Source organism: Neopelma chrysocephalum, unplaced genomic scaffold, assembly GCF_003984885.1.
Source record: "Neopelma chrysocephalum unplaced genomic scaffold, ASM398488v2 Primary Assembly neopelma1_22, whole genome shotgun sequence".
NCBI classification, from domain to species: Eukaryota; Metazoa; Chordata; class Aves; order Passeriformes; family Pipridae; genus Neopelma; species Neopelma chrysocephalum.
Genome location: NW_020897689.1, coordinates 17,753,098 through 17,777,876, shown reverse-complemented (window position 1 = coordinate 17,777,876; position 24,779 = coordinate 17,753,098). Strand labels below are relative to the sequence as shown.

Genomic DNA, 24,779 nt, shown 5'->3' with positions numbered 1-24,779 from the left:
GCCCTGTGTGGCTTGTTTCCTTGCTTATTATCATTTAATCTGTAAGTTAAAATTAGTGGTTAAAAACTGTCATCTGTGCTAAATGTATTTCAAGTTAAACACATCATAATTTGATAAAAACATTGTTTCTGTCTGTACAGATGGATGATAAATATGATTACACAAAGTATTAAACTGAGTTATTCAGAAGAAATCTGTACTGTGATGTGATTACAACAGCACCAACATAAATCATGGCTGTTTCTGCTGCATATTCCCTTCTTTCTCTTATTCATTTTCTGACTGATAGCTCTTAAAGTCAATAGTACTTCGTCATTTAGAGCATTTGGTACGTTACTCTATTGCTATATAACAAACCATTGTAATTTCCTGAAAGAAGAACAAGCAGTTTTTAAAACTGCTTAGTTAAATCAGATTCTTCCAACATTTCAGAAAATAATTTCTTAATTCAGTTAAGCTGTTTGTAAAATACCAAATATAATTTTGGATGCAAAATAGTTTTTCTCCCTGAACCTTAAAAAGTAGCAACAAGTATATTTGTGCCCTTGTTCTTCTGTAGCACTTTCCAGAGCTAAGGCTCCCATGCAAGATGTCATCTCTTTTTATTACTAACAAGGTATGGTATGAAAGCAAACTGCGACATAGAGGCCAAGCAGACATTGGCAAATGTCTGATTATATTTATTTGTGTGATGTAGTCCTTCATTTGCAGTAGGTGTGTACCTGGAGTCAAAAGGCCTCTTGCTTCCTGTGTTGGCATACATGGAAGTTTAAATCCAATCAATAGGGAATTTTCCCACAGCATCTCTTTCACTAGGGATTTGTTCATAAAAATGTCCACCAGCTTTAATGCAATGTCATTTGCTTTATTTGAAATACAGGAAACTTATCTTGTTTATTTTTTTTAAACTATGAAAATTCTAAAAATAAGCAGAACATTAGTTTGATCTAACTTGATCTTAGAAGTTGAAAACCAAATTATACCCTAGGTAATTTTTGCAGCATCTCTACTGGAGATTTGTATCAATCTCTACTGGAGAAAACATTTTTCCCAAGTCCTGCACAGTTACAGCACAACAATTCAGGTCCTAAATTTGTCTAACATTAGCTAGCATATAGACATCAATGTTTTAATGAACAAATATAACTCTTTTGTGGACAATTTATGTTAGGTATGAACATGCACATATATAATGATAAGCATTTATAAATAAGATTTTGCAGCCAACCTTAAGAATTAATATGGAGACTACTAGATTATACAGATTAACAAGATGTGTACAAAAATTCAGCTAAATACTATTCTGAAAGTGATCCAATATGTGAAACTACTTACTCGAGTGGCATTCAATAACTTATTTTTAATATGCTCCTAACAAAAAAAAAATTGACTGCACTTAAAGTGTATGGGTGAATACACGTAGACATATTCATTAGTTTTTTTTCTAAAATGTGAAAATTTGCATCATAACTTCTACGAATAATATATATGTTTGTGTAAATATACATTGCAATATACCTACCTGTGCAAAGTGCCATGACTGTACTCCATCACATTTACTGCTCATTAAACCAGCAGTCAAATATATATATATGTCAGAAGAGAAAAAAAATCATTCCTTGTAGGACTGCAAATAAATTAAGGTGCTGCTGAATTATACGGTGGTGCTAGAACAAAGTAACAAAAAGCTCTATTATGGCCCACAGGGCTCATATCAACAAAGCTCAGTGTACCTGTCCTCTGTTCTCTTTCAGAAACCTTGTGTACTTCATCAAAAAAGAGAATACACTGTAAACAATAAGCAGCATTGCAAATATATTTAATTTGTTTTTCATGCTGAAAGACTGCTAAATCACACAGAGCAGTTGTTCTCTGAATTTCTTTAGGAACAAACTCCATGTTTTCTCAGGATACATACCTTAAGGTCTGTCTCTTCATTCAACTAATACACATACAGCATATTGAAATAAAACAGCATGCAAAACCCCCTTGATACCCAAAGTTCAGTAATAGAGAAGGCAAGAGGAAACTGGACTTACTTCAAGATGGAGATTTAATGATGTAACTCTTGTGAAAAATACTTTTTCCATGCTCAGAAGTTGGAATGTTGAACAAATAGCTACTATAACTTTAATATAAGCCATTAAGCATGGTTCATACAGTTTTATGTTCCATGGCTAGAAATAAAAGTTGGTAGGTTGTCTGTCAGTGCCAAGTAAATAAACTATAGTCTTTTAACATTCTATATAATTTCAGTGATGGACAAGAACACTTATTTTATAAGGGCTGACTTTCTTGCTTTTTTCTTTTGTCTCATTTTTGTTCTTTATTCTCTGTGTCCTCCCCTGTCTTTCCCTTTACAGTTATAAAGCTGCAGCAGTTGACAAAGGAAATTGCCTTGGATCATAATTCTTTTGTAGTAAGGCACTCTCCAGGGATTGGTAACACAGTAGAACTGAGCAAGAACAAGATCTTAATCCTACTCAGTTCCCTTCTGCTGCTATAAGTCTGGCCAAAGTGCCACTTTGCAAGAATGCAATCCTTCTCAATTAGCTATGAGACAGACAAATTTAGGTGTATCCCAGGTGCCTGAAGACCCAATTACTTTTATTCTTGAAAACAAGGACCTACAAGGCATCTGCTTTTGATGTAGTTTGACTTGTAGGAGTTTTGCTTATTTTAGTCAGAAGACAAACAGCATTAGCTTGAAAGGTGCCCATTGAAGTTTAGCATAATTCTGTAATATATATCATATAAAAATTGCCTTAAAAACCTAAAAGGAAGAATAATTCAATCAGTCAGAGTATCAAGAAAAAGGAAGCAGTGTTGGAAAAATACAGCTACAGCTTTTTGAAGATGCAAAGGAAAAGACAGCAAAGGGATTTGCTGAAACTAGAATTTGGAAAGAGACCTCTGACATCCTTTCCTTAATAAAGATGGTTTCTTTGTTTACTCCACCATTTACACGTGGTCTGAGATGTAGCTGTCTAATCATTATAAAATATTGACAGATTCTTTCATTTTTTTTTTCCCAAGCATCCTACCAAAAGCCAAACTTCTTTTGCTATTACATAATAAAATCTGTATGATTCATGTCAATTGAAAGTATAAATAAAACCTATATTTCATAGCGTATCCTGAACTGGAAAGGATCCACAAAAATCATCAAAGTCCAGCTGCTGACCCTGCACAGGACAGTCCCAAGAATCACGTCATGTGCCCGAGAGCATTGTCTAAACGCTTCTTGAACTCTGTCAGGCTTGGTGCTGTGACCACTGGCTTGGAGAGCCTGTTCTAGTAATGAGCCAGCCTCTGGCTCAGCCTCTGGGTGAAGAACTTTTTCCTAATATCCAAGCTAAACCTCCCTGATACAGCTTCATGCTGTTCCTTTGGGTCCTGTCACTGGGCATCAGAGAGAAGAGATTGGTGCCTGCCCCTCCTCTTCCCCTCGTGAGGGAGCTGTAAACTGCTGTGAGGTTTCCCCTCAGTCTCCTCCAACTGAACAAGCCAAGTGACCTCAGCCATTCCTCATGCAGCTTTACTGGCAGGTGAAATGATGCCATGGCAGTATGTGGTGCAAACACTATTGCACAAGTTTGTTAAGTGTAAATAGTCTTTCTGCAAGAACAGGTTTGGTCCACAGTGCATAACCCAACACAGAAGAGACCACACTGTTAAACAGTACATTGAAGGTAGTTAATCACTGAAACCATAGAACACAAATTAAATCTGTTCTTGTTGGAAATTCTTATGTTGACAAAATACAGCTTTTCTTTCCTATTGCCAATGCAAAATGCCCTCTATATCCTTCCTAGATCATATAGCTATCACAGAGCCATGGACTAGCAAGACACTCACATTTCTATGCATATTCCTAGGTAGGTAAAAATATATTCACCTTTTTATTCTGTTTAGGGTAAAACAAATCCTTGACCCAAAACAAAAACCCTAACTAACATTCCCAGTCATAGCCTAAACTGATTATGATGTATTCCCACATTTCTGATGCCATTATCTGGATGGCAAGTGATTTTGCCTGATGTCATCTCATCAAAATTGTATGTGGTTTAGTCCAGAATTCTGGGAATGAGTAGCAAACTGACATAATATGAATGGGAAAGTATTTTCTAAGGTGCCTTGCAGAATATGTGTTCTAGATTTAGCACTAGTGCTAAGAATAGAAGCAATATAATTTTCTTCATTTGTTCCAGGAGATGGTGAAGACCTGCCCTTCCTGCCATCAGGCAGATGGAGCAAACCAAGTAGATGGGGGGGAGTGGAAACAGGTCTCTGACTGGAGAGGTAAAAGAATCCCCTCCAGACCCCCATCACCTCCCATGGTGTCCTTGAAGAACAGGTACGAGGCCCTGGACCCAGAGAATCAGGTAGAGGACAGTCAAGAGGAAGATCTGTCTGGAGGGTCTCCTGGTTGCACCCTGTCTACAGACAGATTATAACCACAGCTATAAAGAAAAAAAGAAGGGTAGTTGTAGTTGGTGACTGCCTTCTGAGGGGAACTGATATGTTGACCAGACCCAACCCACAGGGAGGTCTGCTTCCTTCCCGGGGCCCAGGTGGGGGATATTAGTAGGAGACTCCCTGAGCTAATTTGGCCCTCAGATTATTATCCACTGTTGGTAGTCCAGGCTGGCAGCAAAGACATTAATGACATTAATGATGTTAATGGAAGAAGTACCAGGGCGATTAAAAAGGACTTCAAGGGACTGGGTCGATTAGTTAATGGGACAGGAGCAGAGGTGGTGTTTGCCTCAGTTCCTGCAGTAGCAGGAATGAACGAAGGGAGGAGTAGGAAAACTCATCAATAGGTGCCTGAAGGATTGGTACCACCAGCAAAATTTTGGTTTTTTTGACCATGGGGCAAATTCCATGGTACCTAGTCTCTTCAAATCAGATGGGCTTCATCTATCTAGGAAGGGCAAAAGGACTGTAGCCCATAAGTTGGTGGGGCTGATCAAGAGGGCTTTAAACTAGGTTTGAAGGGCGAAGGGATTGAAACTGGGCTCTCCAGAGAGGAGCATAAGGGTGGAAAGCATGAGTTAAGAGTGAAATCAGCAGCCCAGCTGAAGTGCACGTACACCGATGCACACAGCATGGGTAACAAACAAGAGGAGCTGGAAGCCATCGTGCAGCAGGAAAGCTATGATGTGGTCGCCATCACGGAAACGTGGTGGGATGACTTGCATGACTGGAGTGCTACCATGGATGGCTACAAGCTCTTCAGAAGGGATAGGCAAGGTAGGAGAGGTGGAGGGGTGGCTCTATATGTTAGAGAGTCTCTTGACTCTGTAGAACTTGAAGTCAGTAGCAATAAGGTTGAGTGCCTGTAGATCAAAATCAGGGGGAAGGCCAACTAGGCTGATATCCTGGTGGGAATCTGTTATAGACCACCCAACCAGGATGATGAGGGTAATGAATTATTCTACAAGCAGCTGGCAGATGTCTCAAAATCTCCAGCCCTTGTTCTTGTGAGTGACTTTAACCTGCCAGATGTCTGCTGGGAAATCCACACAGCGGAGAAGAGGCAGTCTAGGAGATTCCTAGAGTGTATAGAGGATAATTTCCTGCTCCAGCTGGTAAATGAGCTTACCAGGGATGGGGCCCCGCTAGACCTTCTGTTCACAAACAGAAAGGGGCTGGTGGGAGATGTGGTGGTTGGAGGCCATCTAGGGCACAGTGACCGTGAAATAATAGAGTTTTCAATACTTAGGGATGCAAGGAGGGCCTTTAATAAAACCTCTATGCTGGACTTCCAGAGGGCAGATTTCGGCCTATTCAGAAGACTAGTTCAGAGTGTATCCTGGGAAACAACCCTTGAAAACAAAGGGGTCCAGAAGGGATGGACATGCTTCAAGAAGGAAGTCTTGGAAGCACAGGAGCAGGCTGTCCCAGTGTGCCAAAAGGCAAGCCAGTGGGGAAGACGATGGGTCTGTCTGAACAGGGAGATTTTGAAGGAAATTAGGGTGAAGAAGAGAGCCTACTGATTATGGAAAAAAGGGCTAGCTACTCAGGAAGAGTTTAGGAATATAGTTAGGTCATGTAGAAAGAAAATAAGAGAGACAAAGGCACAACTTGAACTTAACTCACTGCTTCTGTGAAGGATAATTAAAAGTCCTTCTACAGATACATCAGTAGCAAAAGGAGGAGCAAGGAAAACCTCCATTCTTTAATAGACATGGGCGAGAATATAGTTATCAAAGATGAGGAAAAGGCTGAGGTATTTAACACCTTCTCTGCCTCAGTTTTCAACAGTAAGACAGGTTGCCCTGAGGACAGCTGGCTTCTGGAGCTTGTAGAAAGAGGTAAGAATCTGAATAGCCCCCCTGTAATCCAGGAGGAAACAGTTAGCAACCTGCTGAGCCACTTGGATCCCCATAAGTCTACTGGACCAGATGGGATCCACCCAAGGGTGATGAGGGAGCTGGCAGAAGAGATCACCAAGCCGCTCTCCGTCATTTACCAACAGTCCCGGCTCACTGGGGAGGTCCCAGATGATTGGAAGTTGGCAAATGTCATGCCAATCCACAAAAAGGGCCAGAAGGAGTACTCGGGAAACTACAAGCCTGTCAGCCTGACCTCAGTGCCTGGCAAGGTTGTGGAGCAGATCATCCTAAGTGCAATCACACAGCACCTACAGGATGGACAAGGGATCAGACCCAGCCAGCATGGGTTTAGGAAGGACAGGTCCTGTCTGACCAACCTGATCTCCTTTTATGATCAGGTGACCCCCCTGGTGGATGAGGGGAAGGCTGTGGATGTGGTCTACCTGGACTTCAGCAAAACCTTTGACAAATCTCCCACAGCATACTCCTGGAATAGCTGGCAGCCCACAGCTTGGACAGGGGCACTCTGTGCTGGGTTAGGAACTGGCTGGAGGGCCGGACCCAGAGAGTGGTGGTGAATGGTGCTGCACCCAGTTAGCAGCTGATCACTAGTGGTGTCCCCCAGGGATCAGTTTTGGGCCCAGTCTTGTTTAATATCTTTATTGATGATTTAGATGAGGGGATTGAGTCCACCATCAGCAAATTTGCAGATGACACTAAGCTGGGGGGAGTGTCGATCAGCTGGAGGGCAGGAGGACTCTACAGAGGGACCTGGACAGGCTGGAGAGTTGGGCTGATTGCAATGGGATGAGGTTCAACAAGGCTAAGTGCTGGGTCCTCCACTTTGGCCATAACAACCCCATGCAGCGCTACAAGCTGGGCACAGAGCGACTGGAGAGCAGCCAGGCAGAAAGGGACGTGGGAGTTTGGATTGACAGGAAGCTGAACATGAGCCATCAGTGTGCCCAGGTGGCCAAGAAGGCCAATGACATCCTGGCCTGTATCAGGAACAATGTGGCCAGCAGGACCAGGGAAGTGATTCTTCCCCTGTACTCAATGCTGGTGAGGCCACACCTGGAGTGCTGTGTCCAGTTCTGGGCCCCTCAGTTCAGGAAGGATGTTGAGGTGCTGGAGCAGGTCCAGAGAAGAACAAGGCTGGTGAAGGGACTCGAGCACAAGTCCTATGAGGAGAGGCTGAGGGAGCTGGGGCTGTTCAGCCTGAAGAAGAGGAGGCTCAGGGGAGACCTCATCACTCTCTACAACTACCTGAAAGGAGGCTGTAGCCTGGTGGGGGTCAGTCTCTTCTCCCAGGCAAGTATCAGTAAGACAAGAGGGCATGGTCTTAAGCTATGCCAGGGGAGGTTTAGGTTGGATATTAGGAAGAAATTCTTTACAGAGAGGGTAATCAGGCATTGGAATGGGCTACCCAGGGAAGTGGTAGCTTCTCCATCCCTGGAGGTTTTTAAGATAAGACTGGATGTGGCACTTAGTGCCATGGTCTAGTAACCACAGCAGTAGTGGATCAAGGGTTGGACTTGATGATATCCAAGGTCCCTTCCAACCCAGCTGATTCTATGATTCTATGATTCTATGACTGTGGGAAACATCAGCAAAGTATTACAGGTATAGAAGTCAAGAGCTTTTCTTCCATGTGTCATTTATGTATTGCATTTTTGTCCCAACTTTAAAATAAAAATATGCAAGCAGAGAGCATCCTTGGGTAATTATAGCAAAATAACACTAGCAGAAGATAATAGGCAGTAATTTGGTTGCAAAGACTAGAACAAATGAGTCCTAGATGATTACTTATAAATAAAATATTTCTCATTAAAAGGTATTGGTGGAGAATCTTGGTCCCAGATATGTCACAGGAAAAAAATCCTATTAATTTCAGTGAATACAGGATTTTTCTTTTTGATGATTTCTTATTACAATAATTTAATAGCATCTCAAGAGATGCCAAGTCTTAAACCTAATTTGTCAGCTTGTCTGTACTGTTTATTTGTTTGCACTGCATTCTAATATTCTTTGAAGTTAATTTTATTAAATGATACAAAATGTAAAAAACAAAGCAATCTATGAATAATAATTGGGTACAGGATTTATATCTTATTGGTTGTTTTCAATTTTATGCATATTACATACCATATTTGTTCAGAGATTGTCTTCTTACAATGCATTTCCCAAAACATGGATTAATTATGTCAGATTTTCTGCAACCACACTGGGAGTATGGAAATTGCGAAGATGGTATTTTCAGTATATGCTATTACCTTGGTCCCCACTTTCTGAATTGGACTGTTTGCTGTTTTCACAAGTCCTACTTTTACTCATTGAATGAGAATTCACTTTTCAAGGCAATAAATAGTTCATATTGAGTTCTCATCTTGGTCTTACATCAAGGCATCATAAGGTTGTGTGCCTCAACTTGAAAGGTTTCTCAGAGTCCTCATGAGTAGCTGATGCCACTAGCTACAAAAGAAACTTTTTTAATTTGGTTGCATTTTGTGCTTTAAAAGGATTTGGCACCTGGTCCCCCTGTCAATTCTATTTTAGGGTATACGAAAATTTATTGCTTCCTAAAAATGCTATATATAGTCCTTTAAAATTTTCTCAGTGATGCATTATGCACAGTTACTGAGGATTATACAAGGAAAGTACTTGAAGAAAATAGGCTGCTTTTACCAGCTAAAAGAAGCCCTATCAGAATGTATTATAGAGTGTTGAGTTCAGTAACACTGTACCTTCAAACCAGTAAGTACTTCTGCTTATATTTTATAATTCATGAAAACTAATTTAGGAATAATTTATATGACACATATTTAGGTGTTTGGCAATTTATGAAAAGGCCAGCATGTTTTACAAATGTACTTAATGCTTAGAAGTCAATATATATACATAAATATATTTGTACAAAATTATAACAACCTATGCTATCTCACTGAGGCAAGCATTCAACAAATGGTTCTAAGGAGCTGTGATATTCAAAAACATGAAGACAACACTACAGTGAAGTGGAGTAGATCAGTGTTCCCAAGGGTACCTATTCCAATTTAAAATTAGGATACAGAACAGTCACCATAGTGAGCACTGTGACACTGAAGTCAGCCCCCACGTATATGAAAGGTAACAACATGTGAAACTCTCTGTCTCATGTGTTTTTGTCACTGCTGCCGTTGCACATCTGTGTGAAACTGTGTGCTTAGGTGAGTGTGTCTGGTCTCTCCTTTCTTGCTTTGGCACTATGAAGCAATCATTGAAAAAGCATAGGTCTGGTCCTTGTTCACTTCTTATGCATTTTGCAGTAATGAAAATGAAAAGAAGAAAAGAGCCATGCTTAGAACATATGAAACCACAAGAGGAAGTAATCCAGCATCCCCAAGACACCGTACTTTGAGGGCAATGTGACTGCAGTCACAGCATTCTGCATCACCTTGTACATCTGCTTTATCTGTGAAATGTGCAGTTCTGACTACAACAGAGCAGCACTTCAGCTTCTTTGATAGGAGACATGAATTAAATGGGCATATGCTTAACTAATTTACCCAGTTTTTGCCATCTAAAATTTGAACATCTAGTTTAAGTAGTTTAAGATGGTTGCTACACTTTCAATATAGTATGATATATTGGAATAGAGACACATCCACAGTCTATTAGAGACACATCCAGAGTCTATTAGAGAGAACCAGTTTTTCCCAGTTTAAACAAGGATGTAGGAGCCGTTATTCAGAGATTCTCTAAAACAAAGAAATAGCCATGATGACTAGCTTGAAATACTTTGCATTCCTGACTTGATAACTTAAAACTCACAACATTTCCCTACTCTTATTTTTGCAAAAAGAAACCTCCATCATGTGGACATCTTTGGGGGAAATTTGTTGAAGATCACTCAAAAGGAACAGATAATTCTTTCATGTGGGAATAATTTCATGCATTGTCAATAGCATTTTTACTCCTTACACTTTAGATGAAGAGTGTTTAATCATCTCTGCAAAGAAACTGTCAGTTCTAGGAGCTTGTTTTGCTGTCCTGATGGTTGAAGTGAAGTTTTGTTGGGATTAGTCCTCTCCATGCTATAGACCTGATTTTGCGGTGTACTTAAGTAAGAGCCATTGCTAAGTAGGAGCCTCCAAAACCAATGTTATGCATAAATTGAAGTGTGTTCCTGAGTCATGCCTGTGGTTTGGTGTGACTATCATTCTCTTTCCTCTGAGTGGGAATGACGTGCATGGTAAAACTGTATGGAAATGTCAAAGTACCACAGTTCTATAGATCCTTCATCTTTACTCAAACTTAATATGACTCGGAATAAGGCCAGGTACCCTGGGATTTTGCCTGCCCATCTAAGGGTCCTTGTTAATGCTGCATCTCTCTCCCGGCTTCTCCATACATCATCAGAGAAGAGAAAGATGATAGCTCATTTCTTCAATTGTTTTCTCCTGAGATAAAGAGACAATCAATGCCCTTTACATTTCTCATAGCTTAAATAGATTTGCTGTTCTTGAAGAAAGGCAATGGTCTTGATCTTCTGACAAGATTTGTTGAGTTACATAGATCTGTAAAAAAAAGAAGTTTACAAAGTAGGTAGGAATATCGCCACCTGAATGATATATTGGACTGCTTTGTTTTGTTTTGAACTCACAATATAAGTAAACGTCATTTATCAAACAAGGTCAAAGGAATTACACACACCTAGAGATGAGGGAAGCTATTCTATTTTCTGTAGCACAGATTGGTGGACTCAGGAGAACAGCATTTGAAATAAATATATTTTCTCCTAAATTGTCAAATTCCTCTAGTTTGTCTGAAACATGATGTCCTTAACTCTGTTTATGGCAGATGGGAGCTTACCTGTCGAATACACACAGAGAATGAAAGTGGTGCTGAGACTAGGTGTTTATTTTTATCTGGAAGGGGCAACTACATAGAGAGAATTTTGGCGAAAAATCTAGCATTTACTTTGTGTATTGTGCACAGTTAAGATGCTGTCCTTTTAGTCCTTTTAGTCCTTTTCAGGTTACTAAGACAAACACAGCAAATTTTATTTAGCTTGGCGCAGGTGAGAGATTTTTGCCAGTCATTAACATGAAAAGATGAACACACACTGAAGCAAAGAGGCTTGCATAGATTTAGGACAGTTAAAAATCTGACCTCCCTCAAATTCTTTTTAATTCTCAGTAGATACTAAATCTTTCATAGGTATAGACAAAGGGCACAGATGGAAGGGTCATCCTATGCCCCTGAGAAGAAATAATTTATGAACCCTTAGACAAAAGGGTTGCCTTAAGTTTCTGTGTTGTCCGGTGCCTCTGAAATTAATGTTTCCTCAAAGTAACAGCACAATGTGAGTGACATTTTATTCTAATTATTTGAAATAATTTTTATTCTAATAATGTGAAATACTACTGGAATCACAAAGAAAAATTTTAATGCCCAAAATACCTGAAGGGTGAGGGGATATGTTTAAATGAGTCTGAGAAGACTTATAACGAAAAGTAGCACTTGTTCAATTTTAAGCAAAGTAATGGTTTTTTTCCTACATAAACCCACATTAAATATATTTTAAAAAGATGTTTTTCTAGACAGCTGTAAATTTTATTAACTGGTTGTTTATTTTGTAGAGCAATCTGTCTTTTTTTCAACAAGACACAATGTAATTCATAATATAATTACTTGAAAGACCACTGATATGGTTAGAATTAATGATCTGCTCAAATTCCTCATTAAACTTTCATAAGTAAACTCTAAATATGTTCTCATTACAGAGTTTTATTTTGTGATTTTATAATTTAAAAATAGATATTTCTTTCTAATTTGATTTGCCCTTTATGTTAATACTACATTTTTCAATGTGGAAAGAAAAAGAGGGGTTTTGTATGTCAGGTCATCACTTCAGATGGAGATAGGAAACCCATGGATTGTCAGTGGAAAAAAAATCTTTGATTTTTGACATGACAATGAATTTATAATCCTTCTCCTTTTTGATTAATCAGCATTAAATATAGATAAAGGAATTTCAGATTAAATTTCAAAAATTTAGTCTGACAGATGTGAATCAAATGCTGTCAAAGTATAATACATCCGTATGATCAAAGGGATATCTGACCACAGAACACTACAATCATTTAATTATGTATCATCGAGGGGTTAAAATTCTCATGGAATGACATCAGTTATTTCTAATACAATTTGCAATGATAACTACATTGACGTGCTTGTGTATGATTTTTATGTTTTGGGTTTTTTTTGCCTTTAGGCTGTGCTCTGGAGGTACAAGTTTTCCCAGCTCAAAGGTTCTTCAGATGATGGGAAGAGCAAAATCAAGTTTTTGTTCCAAAACCAAGATACTAAACAAATTGAAGCAAAGGTAAAAACAATACCTTGTTTATATAAAGGCAATGTAGAATTTTCAAAGCAACGAGGGGAGTAAAGGAGTATAATAAACTAAGTTACTCCAAAATATTACATTAATGCACAAAGAATGCAAACAAGACTAAAGAAATTGAAGAAAACTGATTCAATTACTTGGACATTTTTCTAGTTTAAAGTCTTTTGAAAGATGTAATTAGATTAAAAATTAATAAAATACAGGATGCGTTATTTATGGGTTTAGACATGATTGCAAAATCTCCTCTTTGTCATTTTGATAAAGTTAGCTGAGAGATTGAGTGCCTTATTCCCTTTCAAGGCTGAAGCTTTGTCTGTGTCCAATGCAAAATCAGAAAAGTTGTATTTTCAGTTGTGCTTTTGATTCAAGAGTTAGTTCATGAAAACAGTAGCTGTGAGAGATTTAGCCTTACTTCAGTTTATGTCTTTTGAGAATAGGGCACTTACTGTCCCAGTGTGTGTGTGAGAAGTATCTCCCTGGGTCTCTGATAGATGAAATTGCCTTGCAGTCTGGATCAATGTTCTCTTTGACTAGAACCCTAATTTTAGTGTAAACCTAAAGACTATTTTCTTGTCCATCTTTAGCCTTGCTTTTGAAGCATTTCCTACATAATTTTTCCTGACCACATCAGAGAGAAAATTGCTGACTGAATGTGATAATAATACAGTTCCATGAGCAAATAGGAAATAGTTAAATAAATTGTACAAAATAAATTGTACAAAAGTGCTAAATATGTGCAGTATAATAAAGTGTGTAAAGAAAAAATACATTGCTTTATGACAATAGACTCTTATGACTTTAAATTCCAATAGCTACATTAAGTAGCTATTTTTCCTTCCTCTATGTCTCTTTATGTTTGGTGTAAATTATTTTATACCCAGCAGCTATTTACTTGATTTTGAATGTTTTACTCAATACAATGAAGGTATATAAAAGCTCTCATTAAATCAACAGCAATGAAATGTGGTGACCATGTCTTTCAATACATCCGTGTTCTGCTGCATCTCAAAGATAAATACTTTCTTCTGATTTCTTCAGAAATTGTTTTAATAAAACAGAACTTTTTTTCACCTATAAGAAGAAAATTCAAACAAATTTAATGTCATGAGGATGATTTTCTTTTAAGGAAATAATTGTAAACTTTTATCCTGCTGGAGGATGAAAGTCAAGTTATTCTTCTAATATTTGTCTGCTGTTGCTGTCATATTAACACAGGATTTTAGGATTGAAGAAACTTCATAGGAGTCTAAGAGTGGGACAGTGTTGGGTTTTTTGTTTGGTTTTGTTTGTTTGGTTTGATCGTTGGCTTTCTTAAATCGGTAAAAGTAGAATATATTTTTAATGCTGAATTAAATTTTTAAAAAATTTTTTAAAAGTATGAAATCTAGATTTTGAAGAAGAAAGCAGTTTTCATGAAAATTTTTTCCTGTTTTAAATTATATGTGTCATGTAAATTACTTTATAAGCCTTAGAGATATCCTGGTACCTTTATTGTACCTATTGTTTTTCCCACTCAAGTTGAATAGAGCTTTATTTCTAGAAAATTCTGCCTACCTTTTATTAAGGTTGAAATTCTACCTTCAACCTTACGAAGGCAGAATATTATACAGACTTATTAGCATGCTTATTAATATGTTGTCATGTTCCCTGGTTGTTTCTCTTTACTATAAATATAAACTTTCACTTTAATCGATTTGGAAATAAAATTTGTTACTTTCATTTAATTTTCTTGGTGATGAAAGCATATAATCTATATTATGATCAAAGATGTCAGATTATGTTCTCTTTGGAAGGTGCTATGGCATTTATAATGAGCACATCTATCAATTCCAATTTGTTTGCTTATTAAGTATGTTTCTTAGTCTAAGAAATGTAAATAAATGTGGCTGTAAAATGAATGCAAATGTTTTGGGTCATATATTTTGAACATTCACTGGTTAGCTTAAAATTCTTCAGCAGCATTTAAACCTTTCATGGATTTAAAGCCCTATTCAGCTAGAGGAGAGATGGAACAGTCTAGCCTCAATTTTTTTGACTTTACATTACTAAGTTAGAGGTATAGCTATTTGTGGAAACTGTTGAGCCATTAGAAAATGTTAGTAAGATTTTCAGAAATGCTTGTAATGCCAGATTTCATGCATACTGTATGCAGACTTCATTTGGAATAAGACGATGGAAATTTTGTAAAACATCTGTTAAAGGTTGTGATGAATATTCATGGCAACAGCTTTCATCGCCTGTTAAATGCAGCTCTGTTTTTCAGATGGCCTGGAGACCTACTGTTATAAGGGGAAATACAGTGCAACATTTTCCTTATGATTTTGGGTTTTTTCCAGTTATATTATATTGGGAATAATCAGAATGTAGTGAAATGAGACCTCACAGTGGAGAACGAAACCAAAAATTTAAGGGGCTATTGCACCAGTTTATTAGGGCTCTTCACTTCTGCATTCCCAAGCAGGAATCTGGAAGCAGGGTACCTTTCAAGGCACCTCAAATCCTGTGTACAGTTTTGGGCCCCTCACTGCAAGAAAGGTACTGAGGTGCTGGAGCAAGTTCAGAGAAGAGCAACAAAGCAGGTAAAGGGACTGGAACACAAGTGTTATCAGGGCCACCAAAGGCAGTTGGGATTGTTTAGCCTGGAGGAAAGGAGGCTCAAGGGGATCTTATCATTCTCTACAACTACCTGAAAGGAGGTTGTAGCCAGGTGAGGGTCAGTCTGTTTACATGAGTAAAAAGCAATAGGTCAAGAATGGCCTCAAATTACACCAGGAGAGTTTTAGGTTGGATATTAGGAATAATTTCTTCACCAAGAGTGTTTTCAAGCATTGGAACAGATTGCCCAGGGAAGTGGTAAGAGTTATCATCCCAGGAGTTATTTAGAAGACTTGTATATGTGGCACCTGGGGGAATGGTTTAATGGTGCAACTTGACAGTGTTGGGTTAATGGTTGGACTCGATGGTCTTAAAGGTCTTTTCCAGCCTAAAGGATTCTGTGATCCTATATCATTCCTTCATAGAAAAATATGAGTTATCAAGATCCAAATGCTTCCTATCTTTCTTCATTTACAAGGTGGCATATTTTGTGTATCTCATGCTATCCCAGATGTGTGTGATGATGGCATGTTGCACCTGTGTGATAATACCCTTTGCTCTAGAACACTTATTCATGATCTAGAGAATTAAGACTGTCAGAGTGCTTAGCTATTAAATTTTGATCCAAAATTCAGATAAATTTGTTATTATTCTAGAAATACATTCCAACCTGTAGATACACGTGGCTTGGAAAAAAAAGTATGTATGCATCAGCATTTTAAATTTTAGCCATACTGTCTTGATAATTGTCCAACATCTCCTCTGTATTCTGGTGGAATATACAGAGATATCACTGCCAATGTTAGAAGAATCTAGGAAAAGTACATTTTGGGAAAAAGTTCAGCACCACATCCATTCATCAGGTAGCTTTTTTATTTTTTTGAGAAACACACTTGCCACCAGTTTATATTCCTAAGTGAAAGTGACTTCACTGACACTGAATTACTAATATTTTTATAATACTGTCAACATTTTTTACAGTGTGCTTCATGCCTGACTTAAAGAAATTCAAAATGACTTGCTTTGAGACATACAACATGTGCTACAGATTTAGTTACAATTTAACTTATTACCCGGTATACTTCTTGTCAGTTTTAAAGTAATTTTAGATATTTAAACATTACAAATACTGCCTTTTATTTTCTGTAGAGACTTTGTACTGATGCTTTTGTTTGGCTTCTCTCTAAGTTAAATCATGTTACTACAAAGATATATAATGTAGAATAAAAGAAGTGTTTCCTCATAGATTTAAGCAGTTCTAGACTGAAAAATCTGAACAATAATTACCATAGGTCACACCAGTGGGTCCATGGCAGGGTGCCTGGAAACAAACACCTGACTTTGATGGTCTCTAAGGCAAAGTCTAAGTGGTTTCTGACAAGAAAACCACTTAAGGGCAACATTAATCACCAGTACCCCTTAGACATTCCAATCTGTAGGTTATTTCCCAGCTGTCACTCAGCAGGAGATATTGCATGAGTTTGCACAGTCAGACAGAATTTTTCTGAGTGAGAACTACAAAATAGAGCTGTCGGCTTGGCAGAACGTGTAGCCAATCTGTCCCTGTATTTGTTCTTACTGAACTGTTGGGATGGGTTAAAAAAACCCCAAGCACAGAAGGGCAAAGGTTTCTCTTCATCTATAAGGGTTTCATTTAGGCACCTTCCTATCTAGTCATCTATCTGTTTATCTGGGGTTTTAGGTGTAGTTTAATGATCCATTTTTTCTCCATAGTATCACAGAAGCCTCCAGAGACTAACACAATCTCAGGACTGTAATAAACTCAGAGTGTTGTAATCTTCAATTTTACCTGCCTAAATATTAGACCACTGCAGTAGAAACTGCTTTATATTTCTCTGACAAAAAGGGAGAGTGCCTGAAATCAGTGAGAGATACTATTTCAAGATAAAATGCTTCCAAACATAGAAGTATGTAATGTGTAGAAAAATCAGCATTAGTGCTTTTTCTTATTACATGTAATTTCTCTTTTGAATTTTCTAAGTAAGCACACCAAACTGTGAATTGAGAGTCTCTGTGCCTTGCAAAACATGTATAACTCAAAAACTATACTTCAGTCTGTGCTTTCACCTCTCTCAAATCACACCACAACAGTTCTGTCAGAAGAACTCAGTCAAGGTCACACAGCTGTGCTGCATCAGGTGAGCTTCTGTTCACAGATTACCTGGACTCCTAAGCTGAGCAGTGCAAAACTGAACTGAATATAAAAACAAGCTTATAAAGATGAAGGTCCAGTCAATTGTCTTTGTCTATTTTAATATGGAGAACTGAAGAGGGCAGAAATATGACATCAGCAAAAGAAGAAGTGTAACTTCAAGGATTAAGCACTACTTTTATTACTAATTAATACTACCTTAATAGTAATTAATGCTAATTAATTTGTACTTTAATTTGTCTAGTATAGAACTCTAATGTAAAATAGGACAAATAGCCTGAGTCACTGCTGCTCACATTACTGAGAACAAAATACTCACTTTGAACTGTTGCAAGGTGAATTGATGGGTGCTTGCACTATTTTCCAGACTGACATTTCTGTTTAAGTCTGTTCTCCAAATTGCAATTTTAAATTAATCCTTGCCTTGAGGGTTTTTCTGTGAGCATCACAGTGCTCTTCACATTTAGAACATCATCTTAAAATGTACCTCTTTTAAATGTACATCCTTAAGATTTTTACAGAATGATTGCTCAGTTGCAGTGAATGCATTTCTGAGCTCGGATTTCTGACCTTTGTTCATTTGTGTGTTTCAATTTTTAGTTTCCCCATGTCTTGCACATTAATGATTTGTTTAATATCTATTTTTAGATCAGATTTTATGCTAATATAGAGACCATGTAACACCAAATTTGATGAAAGAACTAGTATTTTCTCATATCAGCAGTTTAAATATGGATGAAAGAGAAGATTTTTTTCTAACCATATCATGGATACTTAGAAACAAAATTGCTTGATTTTGTAGATGTATCATTTATGTAGTTGTATCATTAATATAATGCAATAAGAGATTGTTGTGTTTTGTTGGTTTTTTTCTCGTTTGGGTAAACTCTTTTTTTGTTTCCTCTTTCCATCTCTTTCATTCAATCCAGACTTTCTTTGTGAAAGACTACTAGAATTTCCATACAATTCTGACCTTTCTCAGTGACTGCATCTTTCTCATACACCTTTCAACCTCCTTACGTTGTCCCCAGCAGGAACTGTGAAGGTTCAGGTTAATAATCTGGGAGTGTCTGCCATAATGACAGTAATATAGGGTGAGAGCAGTTTAATCAACAGATAGCTTATAAAGACAGTTTCAAGACCAAAGTGTACACTGATATTCCTAGGAGAGTAGGGTCTTAGGTGAGGCATACAGATAACATTCTGGAAATTGGAATAATACTAAATTGTGTACTTTTGATTGGACAAGTAGATGTGGCTCAAGTTAAGATTTCTTGCTTTTGGGGGGTTCAGAGAATTTTCTTTTCCCTACTGATATCAATTTTAATGGCTTCACTGCATATTTTTTCAGGTTTCTTAGGGTTTGCCTATTTGTTTACTTGAAACTTCATCTAAAGTAGGTGTGTAATATGCAATACCCTGCCTGGATGAAAGTGTATTCAGATGAGAGGATGACTGAGGACAAAATATGTACAAAAACAACCAGGGGTGGCTGGATGTGCACAAAAGCCTCTGAGTTCCCCTCCATCTGCTGGCAGTAGTGTCGACCCGTGGCCAGCATAAAGTGCAAGTTCTCAGTGGAAGTGAGGGCATGTTTTGTCTGTCAGCAGCTCTACATGAAGTCTTATCTGTTCATTAAGCTTTCTTGTGATTAGGTTAATCTGCCAAAAAAGTGTTGTTCCAGATAGACCCTGTTCCCGTCAATCAGGCTCCTGGGAATTGAGCTGCAGCCATTAATCAGACCTATATGTACTCACCGCATACCAGCCAGTCTGCTGTGCTTCACATTGCTTTAATTTCCAGTCAAATATGCATGTCTTCATTGAAATAGGAATAATGTTTCATGACAAATAATAATCAAGCATTTACTGAATTCTTAGTGCTGTTCTTTACAATCAAGGTAATTTCCACATTGTGTCATTTCTATCAATAACAGTAATGCAGTGGGACCTTCAGAGCCTGTTCTGTTGTCTCACCCATTCTCCTTGATGGTCCATTGAGCAATGAATATTCCCGATGTGTTGCTGTTGCAGAAACCCCTGTGATAACGATTGGCAATTATTATAGTCTGCACTGTGAAAATGCAGTGTCCAGTAGCTGTAATTATGATAGTAAGAACTTTCAGCTAGTAGGGTTACCTAATTAACTCAAACAATTCTCAAACTATAATATTTGTTTTAATAGGCTTATTCTGTTGAGACATGGGAGTAAATGCAGTCTTTCTGCATATAAAATGTGCAATTGATATTACAAATATTTCGCACTTCCACTAAATATTTATTGTCTCATTTTAAGCTTCAGTTTTATTTTTATAATACTGATTAGATAAATTAATATATTAATAAAATTGAGATAGCTGAAAAGTAACTTAATGACTGATAGTTGTTATTCTGAAATAGCTTCCATAATTCCTTGTTTCCTTGTCTTTCAATGTCCATTGTTTTCTTATCTATGATAAATTTTCTTGTTTTGAAACTTGAAGCAGAAAAGGCACCACTTTGACATAGTGATAAAATTGTCTTTCTCCCAAGGTTTAAAATTGAAAATGTCTCTAAACAGATTTTTTTTTTTGTATGGACACAGATGGCAGGTTTGTGAAATTCGGCATAAACATTATCTTCTTTATTGATAATTGATTGTCAGGGGAGTTTAAAGAAGCTCATGGGATGTTACAAATTTATTTCTGAGCATGTCTGAAGGACATCTGCTGTGGTTGTAAGAGAGCTGAACAAAGCTTCACCTATTCAGCACATAACTAGACACTCTGCACATGCAACTTTCTGCTTTCACGCTGTTGCCCCTCACACATGTGAGGGATTTGTGAATGTCTCCATGTATTCCGTGATGAAATATCTTCCCGGAAATATCAAGGGGAAGAAAATTGCAGGTTGATGTAATTTTGAGAGATTTAGCAGCTTTTGTTGAATTTACATCATCAACATTCTTCTAAGCAAAAGAGAAAAACCCTCGGCACTGCATAACCTAGAAATACCAGAGCTAGACAGAAACAGAAATAGAATATGGCACAGATATCTATTATTGGCTTCTAATTGGAGTGAGGAAATCTGTATAGGCAGTGAATCAAAGCAGAAGGATAGCAACTGTGCACCACTATCCCTATACCTACATGTATTGAAGTACCTCAGTGTTTGCTTTCAAATACAACAGATATTTATTGATTAAATACCAGCTCCAAGAACACATACTGAAGATAACCTTAAAAAAATTGATCAGGCAAAGTTATTTAGACACAAAGGAGCAAATTTATGTATGTAAAAAAAGGTAGTTTTTTTTTCCTCTGTAGTGATGTCTAAAAGCTAGTCTAATTGTGTGCTGATGGGCTGTAAAGAAATGTAAATTAAGGTAGAAAAATAAGGACTTTGTATAATATTACTAATGAAGTTAAAACATAGAGTATGTTCCTTTTTTGGTCCAATAACAGATCCAAAATTGATCCAAAATATCACTATGTGATAGTAGCACTCTTTGAAATGTCTTTTTTTTTTTTTAATTATAGAATTAGGTAAGATAATAGCTAACACTGTGAGGTGACATGATGAACAAATGTAACATATGTGGAACTCAATTGATTTTTTGTGCGTACATTGGTTATCCAGTAGTAGTCCAGAGATGTGTAGACTGTTATGGTGCAGCCATTAAATTTCTATCTAAATTAACCTGCAAAAGTATCAGATTTGCATTAACCTGGGGCAAGATTACATAGTATCACTTTCCTTTTCCTTCAGCTAGCAGGATCTTGTATTTATATGGAGGCACTTAACTCATAAATTTGTCCATCTTAGCCTCCAAACAATTATTTACTGATTGTTACATGTTCAATATTTAAGTCCCTATAATGGAGAACTGTAGGGCACATTAGCAGAATGGCGATAAGTTGTTAAAATTATTGCTATTTGAGTAACAGTTCACTCCTGGGTATGTGTTTGTGAGGTGTTCTTCTGTTTCACGTTTAATCTTTTTTGTTTTCACTTCCAGGAGCTGGAGTTTTCCAACCTGTTTGCAGTCCTTCACTGTATCCACTCATTCTTTGCAGCCAAAGTGGCTTGTTTGGACCCTTTGTATGTAGGCAGCCAAGCCACAGCTTCTGCTCTTCCCACAACTTCTGGTACTGGCAAATTAAAGTATACTACTTGACATCTCATATGACAGCACTGCCACTTAACAAGGAGACATAACAATGTATAAATATTCATAAGATTTAGACCTTTGGTGAACCATGTACGTGGAAACCAATCCTGGAGGCAAGACATCTTGCAGCATCAGCAGATAAACGGTCACATGGGATCATAATTTCATCTTGGTTCTGCAAGACATCAGTAAATAATACTAGTCAAAACCCCAGAATAGGATGGATATGCTTTTAGTACTATCTATTTGTACTTACATAGTGCTTTAAACAACACTGGAAGCAAAGGAATAAATGATGAAATGAAGCACTTGAGTATTTAATAAAATTTTCAAATTGCTGTAATAATACACAAAAAGAATTGTCATTTTCCTGTTTTCAGATGTTTTTTATGACAACATACTAAACTCTGAGTATGAATATAATGCCCTATCATTATATTATAAATGAGAGCAAGCAGCAAGCATATAATACGTGGTGAAAAGGAGATAAGCATGAAAAGTCATTTGTGTAAGTATCTCCTCAAATAAGAAAGCACTTTAAGCACTGCTGTAAATCCATACTTATGTCCATACATGGAGTCATGCTACTTTTTCCATTTTGTTTTCTTAGTCTAACAGTAACAACAACAAAGATATAACCATACTGGACTGATAAATTAAAACCAAACCAAAAAAAAACAAGCCACAAAAGGCAAAACACCTTTTCATGGGTAAGACCCTCTTCTTCAAGTAAAAATAATGGCATATGAATTTAATTTTAATAACAAATTAAGCGCAAGTACAAAAAATATCATCAGCTATTTACTTCCTCCTTTTTTTGTCAAGAATACTGTAAATCTAACAGTGTTCACAAGAGTTTGAATTTGTTTCAGAGACAACCCACTTAATATGTTGCTTCCATGGTTAACCTTGATTTCACATCACAAGTAGGATGTCTGCTCCACTCAAGCTCTCAAGAAATATACATTTTACATTATGCTTGGAAAATTAGTTCACTCTTTGAATTCTTAATAATTTATATTTTATAGATCTACATTGTTAGTAAAAAACAGGAGTAATATAAATAAGCTGTAATGAACAGATTACAAAATGGATAATTTCTTTGTCTGTTAAGACCATTACATCTCTCTGGATCATGTACTAATTTGAGAGTATCATTTAAAGTTGAAATATGAGGGACTTGTAAATTTAAAATTAATAACTTTATTTAACTAAAGTTTTGCAAAATAATTTAATGCTGTGCTATGACACATCAGTGAACATGGGAAAAAGGTGTGAGGATGTGTGTGATATAGTTGAAACAACAGAAAAGGCTTTTTCTTTTGATAAACAGAAAAGAGAACCAAAAATTACAGGAAGAACAGTTAGTGAGCTACAGTTTGGGCAAAACATTTTCAGTAGTATTTGTGGGGTTTCTGTTTATTATATTGTAATCAAAACTTCCTTTTTTTTTTTTTCCCCACTTAGACTTGTTAATAGCAGGTATGGGCTAGGGACACCATCTGCCTTTTTTAGCAGACAGGCAAATTCTTTCGCATTCCTTTCTATGCATTAAGATAATTAAAACTTCAAAAATGAAGCCAGAGAAAAGCTTATCAAAATGGGAACAATTCAAACTGCAAGGCAGGGACAAAAGATTAACAAAATGTAGGTGCAAATCATGTCTCTGTTTTATTTTGCTTTGCATTAGAAGTATTTGAATTTACGTGTGGGAGTTACATTGCTTTGAAGTATAGCTGATCTAACTTATTACTAGCTCCAAATAATAAAAAAATATATTTTTCTGAGGACTTTTATCACTTTCAAATGTCTTTCAGTACATATTTACTTCCTTTTAGTACACCTCCAAGGGCTACACATTTATTTTTTATTCTAAATACAGTAGAATGATGTCATAATCCAGCTATTAAATACTATAAGTGTCATCAAAATCCAACATTTTCATAGACATCATCATGTATTTTTTTATATGAATTGTCCCTAAATAGGGGGATCACATACTGGTCTCTGAGTGACAGATAGAACTACCATGGCTATCCATAGAATCTTGAGTTTGCTCCTGGGAGAGTACAATCCCCAAATATTTTGAATCCAAAGCTACAACAGTCTAAGAGGTTTAACAGTTGTGTCCTTGTCATGAAAGCGTATACTGGAAACACAGATCTTGGCAGAGTGCTGACAGTGCTGAAAACAGAAGTCTGATATCTGTTAATGACAATTCTCCTCCTCAGTGCTCCCAAGTCATCTCCTTCTTTCAGTGCATTGCTGTGGCATTTAGCTATCACAGTGTCAGCATACGCTAACACCTCAGTGCATGCTCTGCTGGCACTGGCAGAATCTAAAACTAGTCAGATGCCAGTTGAATGTTTCTCCTTCAACCGTCCATGTTATGTGCACGTTTGTACCACTGAAACTGAGAGGTATTTAAGAGACATGCTTGAATAAGCATAACATTTACCCAAACCAGCACAAAGTATGTCATTGGAAATTTCTGTAGATGAAGGGATTCCATCATACAAAAGCCCCCCCCACTAAAAAAAAAAAATCAAAATACCAAAAATGATCATTGTGCAGAACGGAGCTAATGACATGAACTTTTGGGACACCTGGGTATCCTGAAGGTCTCTGACAAGTATTCTTTTTGTAGAACCCCTGTATTCATCACTGAGACTTTTGCAAGTGGGCATTAAATACAAAACATTTAAGAAACACATTAGCCCGTAAATTGATTTTTTTTGTTGTTTTTCTAAAGAGGTCAACTGGCAGGGCTTAATCAATACTTTTATTTTCAGGAAGATAAAATTTATACTGAGAGAATATAAGACGACATAACCTTGACTGTAAGGCAGCATTGATTTGTTAATGCAGCAGGGGTTTGTGCAGTGACGTCACAAAATATTCAGAGATGCCTCTGCATCCAACCTGACTCTTGTAAAGCAATTTGGTCGGAAATTCAGTCTTGAACCAAAGAGGGAAAATTTTAAACTCTGTGTTATAAGTAATCCTTGAATACCAAAATAAAATTTACAAACATATTAAAAGGCTTCATTTTTCATTTAAATACCTACAAGAGGTTCCCATTCAAAGCATAGGGAACTTCATATGTATATGTCAAAACTCAGGCTTTATGTTG

General features: G+C 37.1%; 1 protein-coding gene across 5 annotated transcripts in view; it reads left to right on the top strand.

Annotated features, from left to right (window-relative positions):
- SNTG1 (syntrophin gamma 1) overlaps positions 1-24,173 on the top strand; it is a 343,517-nt gene extending 319,344 nt beyond the window's left edge. For all 5 annotated transcript variants that reach the window (XM_027674095.1, XM_027674125.1, XM_027674115.1 and 2 more), the window contains 2 exons: positions 12,598-12,708; positions 21,494-24,173. In XM_027674095.1, coding sequence (XP_027529896.1) covers positions 12,598-12,708; positions 21,494-21,652 — 270 coding nt within the window. In that variant the 3' untranslated portion in view covers positions 21,653-24,173. The remainder of the gene's footprint in view (positions 1-12,597; positions 12,709-21,493) is intronic.
- The last annotated feature ends 606 nt before the right edge of the window (positions 24,174-24,779 follow it).